The sequence below is a fragment of the Octopus sinensis genome, linkage group LG23 (genome assembly GCF_006345805.1).
Source record: "Octopus sinensis linkage group LG23, ASM634580v1, whole genome shotgun sequence".
In the NCBI taxonomy this organism is placed as follows: domain Eukaryota; kingdom Metazoa; phylum Mollusca; class Cephalopoda; order Octopoda; family Octopodidae; genus Octopus; species Octopus sinensis.
Genome location: NC_043019.1, coordinates 21226928 through 21237141, shown reverse-complemented (window position 1 = coordinate 21237141; position 10214 = coordinate 21226928). Strand labels below are relative to the sequence as shown.

Genomic DNA, 10214 nt, shown 5'->3' with positions numbered 1-10214 from the left:
CGCTATGTGACGGGGACGTAAACACACCAGCATCGGTTGTCAAGCAATGCTAGGGGGACAAACACAGACACACATACATATTTATATATATACATATATACGACAGGCTTCTTTCAGTTTCCGTCTACCAAATCCACTCACAAGGCATTGGTCGGCCCAGGGCTATAGCAGAAGACACTTGCCCAAGATGCCACGCAGTGGGACTGAACCCGGAACCATGTGGTTGGTTAGCAAGCTACTTGCTAGCTTTATAGATACTTTTTTCAAAATCCCTATTTTGTTATTCACTTGTGTAAGTCAAACTATATAAAATGTTGGAGAAAGAAACCAAGCTGTTTCTTGCAATTAATACACCCAAAGAAACATTTCTTCATGGACCCAATTTACTATTTTGCTTGTGTGGACCTCCGAAAATCTTATATGGACACCAAGGGGTCATACGGACCCCAGTAGAGACCCACTGATTTAACATTTGTATTCCATATTGGTATGGGTTGCATAGTTTGACAGGACTCGCCTAAGGAATGTGTTGGTCTTCAATGTTAGCTTTGGCATTGTTTCCCTTGGGGAAACCCAGGCCATGGCTCATGTTACCCTACACATAAATCCAGCCCCATACATAGCTGTGTGCCTGTGTTTAATGGTAAATGTTTATCAGTCATTGACTATCTTATAGCTTTAAGGGTTCTCAGCCTACTGAATGCCTGAAAAAAAAAAAGCCACTCTGCCCCAGTACTCACCTACACTTGACAAATATGAAATCAAAAAGAAATGGGGGGGGGGTGCATATACAACCAAGAAGGATAAGTAACAAAAAAAAAAGTGAGAGAGAGAGAGAGAAACTTACAACAGTCTGTTTCATCTATTCCATTAGTACAATCTTCTTCACCATCACAGACCCACTTCTGGGAAATACAGTTTCTGTCATGGCACCAGAAAAGTCCAGCTTCACAAGAGGTTTCAGCTGAGAAGAATTGGAAGAAAAAAGTAAATAATAAAAATAACATCAAAGAGGAAAAGGATCCCATCAACTTTAAACGGAGTCTGGATAGATTCCTTCAAGGAATACCAGAGAAGCCACCCATAATTGGATACAACTCACCCAACAAAAACTCACTACTTGAATAGACCATAAACAAAACTTGACTTAAACAGGATTTAGATAATCCTATCAGGTGGTGCTATTAAGTTAGACATGGCCTGGACCAATCTGTGGTCGAAACATATCTAAGTTCTAAATCCATAACATCGGTTGACATGAATTTACGTGCGGTGTGTACTTGCTTTGAATCAGATGACAAAAATATCACTCACGGAATTAATAATAGAGGCCACCATGCAAATTTCAAAGAATCTGATAAGTTTGTTGGACTCTTCATGTAAATATTTCCAACTCAGTTTGAGACTTCATCACCGTAATAGCATAAAAGGCAGCATTTCCACTATAACTTCCTATTAAATTCATACACGTTCAGCAAATTCTTCTGGTCCTTCATGGAATTTCCAGTTGCATCCAGCCATGCCAGTTTTGTTGAATTTACAGTCTTCGCAGTGATGACAGTTTACATAAATAAACATTGCATGCTTTAAAGCAGTAGATGCAGATATATACCAAACTGTTGTTGTACACTAATTGCTAATCTCAGCCAAGATAATTACCGTCAGTGCAACCTAGTTGCCTGACAAAAAAAAGCCATTGTCATGGGGTTAAAAAAATGGGGAGATGCCTCAGTAACAACCATAGCAACCACCACCACCACCACCACAATAACAACAACAACAGGTTCTTATTAAGAAAGTGAGACAGTGAAATACTTACCACAGTTCACCTCGTCTGTATTGTCATTCTCGCCACAGTCGGGGTGGAGATCACATACCCAATTATTTTGGATGCATTTCTTGGAAATATTACATTGAAAGAAGTTCTCCGGACACGTATGATTGTGGCAGTTGATTTCATCGGAGAAGTCACGGCAATCGTTATCACCATCACATCTATTCACGCTCGGGATGCAGTTGTTGTTCCAGCATTTGAATTCATTCGGTTTACATTCGATGTCAATTAAAGGGAATCAAGAAGAAGTAATTAGGTCAGTACAGGGGTTTCACCGGGACAGAATCTTACAAAAGAGCATTCGTTTAGTGAACTAGATAATTAGCTTCATTATAATTTTATCCAGCAGTGTTGATCAACAAAATACTAACTGCTACATTTGCTCAGAGAAACAAAGAGATTATTCAGTTCTATATTTAAGAGATGAGCAATTATGTACATTATTTACATTTGATGGATATTTGTCCTCATCTTGTTTGTTGTTAGCACAACATTTCGGCTGATTTACTCTCCAGCCTTCATCAGGTGTCTTGGGGAAATTTCGAACTCAGAACAAAGAAAAATATCTAATTGGATAGAAGCCAAAATAGACAAAAACCAAGTAGATTCCCAATGTAGATTATGCAAATCAAAAGTGGAAAGTGTTATTCATATAGTAAATGAATGGTAGCAAGCTGGCACAGAAAGAACACAAGAAAAGACATTACAATCTACGGAGAGCAATGATTCTGGCAGTTTGTTGCCTTTGGAGGAGTAAATAACAAAAAGAAAATAAATTCTGAATTCATATTTTAAATACTTACTACAGTTCCTTTCATCCTCTCCAGACAAACAATGGAATTTTTTGTCACAGGCAAGGTGCTTTGGGATGCATTTCAGGCTTGTAGAACACTTGAACTGATTTGCTTGACATTGGTAGGCATCTGAAATAGATTGGAGTATGATAAATAATAACAGGTAGTTCATCATCTTTCGTCCGCTTTCCATGCTAGCATGGGTTGGACGGTTCAACTGGGGTCTGGGAAGCCAGAAGGCTGCACCAGGCCCAGTCTGATCTGGCAATGTTTCTATGGCTGGATGCCCTTCCTAACGCCAACCACTCCATGAGTGTAGTGGGTGCTTTTTACGTGCCACCGGCACAGGTGCCAGATGAGGCTGGCAAACGGCCATGATCGGATGGTGCTTTTTACGTGCCACCGGCACAGGGGCCAGATGAGGCTGGCAAACGGCCATGATCGGATGGTGCTTTTTACGTGCCACCGGCACACCAGTAAAAAAACAAACAAACAAAAAAGAAAATGGAGGGAAGTTGTAGACAAGGGAGACCGAGGAAGACAAGGAACAAAGTATTGAAGGCTGATCTCAAAATGATGAGCCTTACAAGAGATGATGGAGGACCAAGATATGTGGCGCATTGCTGTACTCAAGAAGACCTGTCCACCACAACAGAAATGAGATCCTAAAGCCAAGGTGCCATGTAAAAAGCACTGGTATGGGTGCTGGTGCCACACAAAACTACCCAGTACACCCTGTAAAGTGGTTGGCATTAGGAAGGGCACTGAGTTGTAGAAACCAAGCTAAAACAGACTATGGAATCTGGTGTGGGGCCTAGCCTTGCCAGTTTCTGTGAAGCAGTCCGGTATGCAATATTAGTTATGAGAAGGGGACAGGTAGTCAACAGTGAAGGCATCCAATTACCAGATGGCCAGACATTAAAATCATTGAAAGGAGGAGAGAGTTATAAGTATCAAGGAGTATTAGAATCTGACAGAGTACTAACTGTAGAAATGAAAATGAAAATTGAGAAGGAGTAGGCGCAGGAGTGGCTGTGTGGTAAGTAGCTTGCTAACTAACCACATGGTTCCGGGTTCAGTCCCACTGCGTGGCATCTTGGGCAAGTGTCTTCTGCTATAGCCCCGGGCCGACCAATGCCTTGTGAGTGGATTTGGTAGACGAAAACTGAAAGAAGCCTGTCGTATATATGTGTATAGATATGTGTGTGTTTGTGTGTCTGTGTTTGTCTCCCTAGCATTTCTTGACAACCGATGCTGGTGTGTTTACGTCCCCGTCACTTAGCGGTTCGGCAAAACAGACCGATAGAATAAGTACTGGGCTTACAAAGAATAAGTCCCAGGGTCGATTTGCTCGACTAAAGGCGGTGCCCCAGCATGGCCGCAGTCAAATGACTGAAACAAGTAAAAGAGTAAAAGAGAGTAAAGAGTACATCAGAAGGGTGAGGAAGCTAATGAAGCCAAAGTTAGATGGTCCGAATCTAGTGAAGGTTGTAAGTACTTGGGCCGTGTTGTTACTTAGATACTCAGTAGCTTTTGTAGATTGGACAACAACTGAATTAGCAAAGCTAGACAGAAGAACTAGGAAGGAATTCAATATGAATGGAGGACTCCACCCAAGGGCAGGAGTAGCAAGATTATACATACCTAAAAAGGAAGGTGGAAGAGGGTTAATATCAATAAAAGACTGTAAGGAGTTAGCTAGAGTAGATATAAATTCCTATGTAGGTAATAGTGAAGAAAGATTTTTTAAAAGCTGTTAGAGTCACAGCAAGACATAGGGAAACCAAAACACCAAGCGAACTTAAAAACCAGAAAAAAGAACAGAAATGATCTGACTGGCAGGAGAAGGTGTTGCATGGTAGATTCCCCAAAATAGTTTCAGCAAATAGTAGTAGTGAGACATGGTTATGGCTGCAGAAGGGAAAACTCAGAATGCAGTCTGATGATCTACTAATCCTGCTAATCCACTGACCTTGATAAAACAACAACAACATTGACAATCACTCACCACACAGAGTCTCATCTGACTGATCGGGACAGTCAATGTTACCATCACAAAACATCAAAGGATAGATGCAGTCCTCGGGGCCCTGGGCATTTTTGCACTGGAACATTCCAGACTGGTTACAGTAGAAAGGATGATTAGCTGGAAAACAAAAAATCAACAGAAATTAGATTTTAAAGTATTGAACATGTCCACGATACAGACATATATTCAAACACACACACACACTGATATCATTGTTTTAATGTTCACTTTTCCATGCTTGCAAGTACTGGACAGAGTTTACTGAAGATTTTTTTTTTCCTGTTGTCAACTCTCACCTATTTCCAAGTAAAGCAACAAACATTTTCCTCCCCATGGACAGACATATTCTTGCAGAATATTGGAATTGATTGACACTGCTTCTATGACAGTGATACACATTTACAACCATCATATAATGCCAAGGTATATATATATATATATAAAATTATCATCATTTAACATCTGTTGTCTGTGCTGGCATAGGTTGGACGGTTTGACAAGGCTGGCACACTGGAAGGCTGCACCAGACTCGTCTGATTGGCATGGTTTTTTTTCTTCTATAGCCTGATGCCCTTACTAATGCCGAGAGTGTAATGGGTGCTTTGAAGTGCCATTTGCATGACACTGGGGTGCTTTTATGTGCCAATTTGTGTGACACTGGTATCTGCCATGACTACAATTTTGCTTGGCTTGATGGGTCTTCTACTCAAGTATGACATAATGCCTCATATATATATATATATATATATATATATAGATTTATCTATACCTATATATATATATATATATATACATAGATTTATCCATTTTCCAGTAGCCATCTTGAACTTCCTGTATTTCCCGATTGCTTATATATTTAAATGTTTTGCTTATTTACTCTCTGGAGTAATCATGCATTATATTGTAGCTCTGAGATATTGATGATGTAATTGATTATTTTTAGAATGACATTGTAAGGTTTGAGAAGTCAAATCTGGCTGATTTGAACATAAAACAAGAAAAATAACTGGTCTAGATACAGTCAGTTTAAATGCTAAAGGGTTAAGAGATTTCAAGTCTCTGTTCTGAGGTTAACTTCCAATCTTCCTCACACCTGCCTAAAACACCCTAAAAATTTAAGGGCCAAGGGCATTGCCCTTACTCCACTTAGAGGTAGAAAAAGAAAATTTAATTTCCAATTTTTTATGCTTGCATGGTTTCATGGAATTCATTGGGGCAGATTTTCACCAATTTCCAGCCTAGAGTATTAAGCAACAAAACAGCCCAGACAGTAGTTGCAAGCCCCTTTTTTGTTTACAGAATATCTCAAGATTTTGTGGTTGACTGCAAGCATATGACACTGTCTGTATCTCTAAAAAATGAATTTGAGGACAAAGAAGAAAGAAGAGAGTCACTTACTACAGTTATCCAACTCGTCAGATCCATCTTCACAATCTGCATGTCCATCACATTTCCACCAGAACGGTATGCACTGGTGTTCAGATTTACAACTGATTTCATGGCTGAAATGGTAGCATTGACAAAAAAAAAACAAAAAATTGTAAGTTCTAATTTATGACAAATTATCATCATCATCGTTTAACGTCCGTTTTTCCATGCTAGCATGGGTTGGACGGCTCAACTGGGATCTGGGAAGCCAGAAGGCTGTGCCAGGCTCCAGTCTGATCTGGCAGTGTTTCTACAGCTGGATGCCCTTCCTAACGCCAACCACTCCGTGAGTGTAGTGGGTGCTTTTTACATGCCACCTGCACAGGTGCCAGATGAGGCTGCCAAACGGCCACGATCGTATCGTCTGGCACCTGTGCAGGTGGCACAGGTGCCAGACGAGGCTGGCCATCCGATCAATTATTATCTAATTTATATTCTTAAGTGTCCCCAACATTTCTTTTCAGCTGAGCAATCCAAACTCTGCAAGCTCCTGGGTGCTGGTGCCATGTAAAACACACCCTGTACAGTCTATAAAGTAGTTGATGTTAGGATGGGCTTGCAGCCGTAGGAACCATGCGAAAATGGACATGAAGCCTGGGCATTTCTTCAGCTGGCCAGCTACTGCCAAACTGTCCATCCCATGCCAGCATGGAAAACAAACATTAAATGATAATGATGACAATGACGATGGTGATGATGATGATGATAATGTAGTGAGCTGGCAGAATTGGTTAGTACACGAGATAGACATGTGTGGCTGTATTTCTTCTGGTTTTATGTTCTGAGTTCAAATGCCACTGAGATTGATTTTGCTTTTATTCTTTCCAGGTCAATAAAATAAGTACCAGTGATGCACTGGTGTCAATATAATTAACTCATTTCCTCCTGCCACATTCCCAGCCTTGTGCTTATGATAGAAAAAAATTATATTCAAAATTATATTCTAATTTATAAGAGAAATGCTTAACAATTTCATTAGTGTTGTTGTCAGATCCAGACTCAGTGCCAACCAAACAAAAAAATATACCAACTGTAACCATCCCATGTCTTTTTTTTGTAAAGAATTAGTGCTCTGAACACTATATTATCCAATGTGTTTTACCATTCTGAAGACAAGAGTGAGGAATTTGTATCCTTACAGGATCAGCAACATGGTAAGTACCATAATCCTAAACACTTTATCTCACTTGGAAACATGCGGGGATTGGCAACAGAAAGGGCATCTGGCTGTAGAAAACCTGCCAAACAATAGTGCTGCAAACACACACACACACACAATTTTGTAAGCGCAAGCATGGCTGTGTGGTTAGGAAACTTCTCAACTACATGGTTTCAGGTTCACTTCCACTGTGTGACCTCTTGAGCAAGTATCTTCTGCTATAGCCTTGGGCCAACCAAAGCCTTGTGATTGAATTTGGCAAACAAAAGTTCTCATTATGCATATACAGGTGTGTGAAAGTGCTTGTACCTCCAATAATAGGTAAAAGAGAAAACCTCATTCCTAAAAGAAAAAAGACAGAGTGATCATGTCTGTAGTGTCTTTGATAATGTCTGCTGGATCAAGGTTGAGCTGGGACTATACAACGACAATGCCACCACGACCATCATACTGCACTGGTGCCACTACCATCACTGCTAATAGTCAAATTTCTCACAAATCACAAAGAGTATAAATAATGCAGCCCTAGATAACCAAGACTGAAAAATAGATTGGATGGTTGAAGCTGGAATGCCTTTGGACAACCAAGGGCTAAACAACACAACAACAATTGGGGAAGCTGATTGCATCAGTATTTTTCTTGTCAGAGTGTAGGAGAGGTGGTAGTAAAATAGAGTGGAGGGGTGGAGAGTGGGAATGATGATTATAGAAATGGCAGAGAAGGGAGCAGTAGTGGGGGGTGATGGTCATCATCATCATTTAAAACCCATGTTCCATGCTGGCATGGTCTGGACAGTTTGACATGTCCAAGGACTACATCATGCTCCGATGTCTGCTTTGGTGTAGTAGTTCCAACAGCTGGATGCCCTTTACAGCATGTACTGGGTGCCTTATTTTTCATGCCACCAGCATTTGTGAGGTCACCATATAGCTTGCAAGACTATGAATTCTGAGATGGCAATTTTACACTAGGAGATGATGAGGGGTTAACAGCATGAGAATCAGAGATTGAAACCTTACCTTACACATTCTCGAAGGCACTGTTTTTTATCACCTGCCAGCAAATATCCGTCACTACAAGCACACGTGTGTCCAATGCCATGTGGTGGATCAGGAGTAAGCAGGCAAAGCTGAGAACAGCTGCTGTTATAACAAGGGTTTTTGCTGGGTTCTTCCACTGAAACAAAAAAATCTTGATGTTAAAAACCTTTCAGCATTCAGAGTATTTTGTCAAGTGTAATGCTTATTTAATTCACATTGTTTTATATAAAACTAGCAGTATCGCCCGGCGTTGCTCGGGTTTGTAAGGGAAATAACTATATAAGCATTTTTAGAGAGTTATAGCCAAAAAATAGCAAAAAAATGCATTAAAAATGGAAAAAAAAATGATGGTAAATTTTTTTTAAATCGTTAACTCATCGTAGACATTTTTAGAGAGTTGCTTCCCTTATATAATAGCGAAAAAATGCATCAAAATGGAAAAAAATGATGGTAAATTATTTTTAAAATCGTAGACTCATCATAGATGCGCGCTATTACCCAGAAGGGCTCGATATGAATCACGACTATAAGATACCCGCTTTTGGTTACACTGCACCGCAAAATGTGGGAGTAGTTAGGAATCTAAATCGTAGGAGACAGACACACAGCTTGACTTTTATATATAAAGATGAAATAATGAGAAGGAATCTATGAACTTACGCTGAGGTTGTCGGAAAGGATGAAACACCTGAATGTCCATGGGTCGAGAAGGCAAATGAGAGAAGTTGGTGATGTTTTCTCCAGAGAATTTCATGGCACGATGAATATTTTCTGTACCCCAATCAGACCAAAATATAAAGCCTTCGATAGTAGTTATGGCAAAAACATGCGATAGGTACTCTTTGATTATTTTATTTATGTTGGTACCATCCAAGTTTGCAAAAGCAATGTATTTGAGTCGCCCATCGGCCCAGAAAATCTTATTGGTAACATAGTCGATGGTCAGAGCATTTGGCCATATCAAATTTTGGTCGATAATTTTTATTCGGTTTGTTCCATCCATCTTGACTCGTCCAATGTGAGGGGAACTGCCCCAGTCGGTGTAGAACAGCAAACCCTTGGCAGGATAGACTTCAATGGCACGAGGATGGTGCAGGCCTTTATGAAGAAGTACTTTCCGGTGATTACCATTCAACTGAGACACTTCTATGGTGTGTGTCGTACGGTCGCACCAATACAAATTACGCCCTATCCAATCCACTGCAATACCATCAGGGTCCTTGATGTTAGTTTCATGAAGAACCTTTGGAAGACAAGCAAAGTACAAGAGTCTTTTCAAATGTGTGACAAAAAATTAATACAATACTGCAAGTACATATTAATATCATTATTATTGATTTTTTTTAAGAATGCAATGTCAGGTGCCAAAAAAAAAAGGTATAAAATTTGAGCTTCTAGGTAAACATGCAGATGACACACAAACTGAAAATATTCTATTGTGTCTGGGGAGAGTCATTTTCTTTTTGTGCCTTATTATGTAATACACTCACCAGTAAAATTTCCACGTTTTTCTTATGTGTTACATAATAAGGCACAAAAAGAAAATGACTCTCCCCAGACACAATAGAATATGCTTCAACACATGAACTCATATAAAGAATCTTGCAAACCAAATCCAAAAATGAAATAAAGCTGAAAATAATTAGACTAAAATTCTAATGGTAAAAAACTCCACAAATAAAAAGAACTAATTTCTATGAAACCTTAGGCACAATAGGAGTGACTAGAAGAGTCATCAAGAACAATGTAAAACCTGTAGAGAAAGCATTTTGATGGGTCTTGCCACATGGGCAAGAACAAGTCAAGTTTGACTGGGTCACCTGGACACTCAGTGACCCTAGGATACCACACTGAGGGCATGTCCAGGTAAATGTACAAATGTCCCAGTCAAAGATAAGCTGCATCTGATGGTGAGGCTCCAACTTGAGA

The 10214-nt window shown here is 39.9% G+C and overlaps 1 protein-coding gene across 4 annotated transcripts in view; it reads right to left on the bottom strand.

The window, feature by feature from the left end:
* LOC115223367 (low-density lipoprotein receptor-related protein 1B) overlaps positions 1–10214 on the bottom strand; it is a 262355-nt gene that overhangs the window by 40431 nt on the left and 211710 nt on the right. For all 4 annotated transcript variants that reach the window (XM_029793862.2, XM_036512479.1, XM_029793861.2 and 1 more), the window contains 7 exons: positions 8946–9528; positions 8265–8421; positions 6056–6159; positions 4637–4774; positions 2638–2757; positions 1820–2059; positions 848–964 (listed from right to left, as the gene is read on the bottom strand). In XM_029793862.2, coding sequence (XP_029649722.1) covers positions 848–964; positions 1820–2059; positions 2638–2757; positions 4637–4774; positions 6056–6159; positions 8265–8421; positions 8946–9528 — 1459 coding nt within the window. The remainder of the gene's footprint in view (positions 1–847; positions 965–1819; positions 2060–2637; positions 2758–4636; positions 4775–6055; positions 6160–8264; positions 8422–8945; positions 9529–10214) is intronic.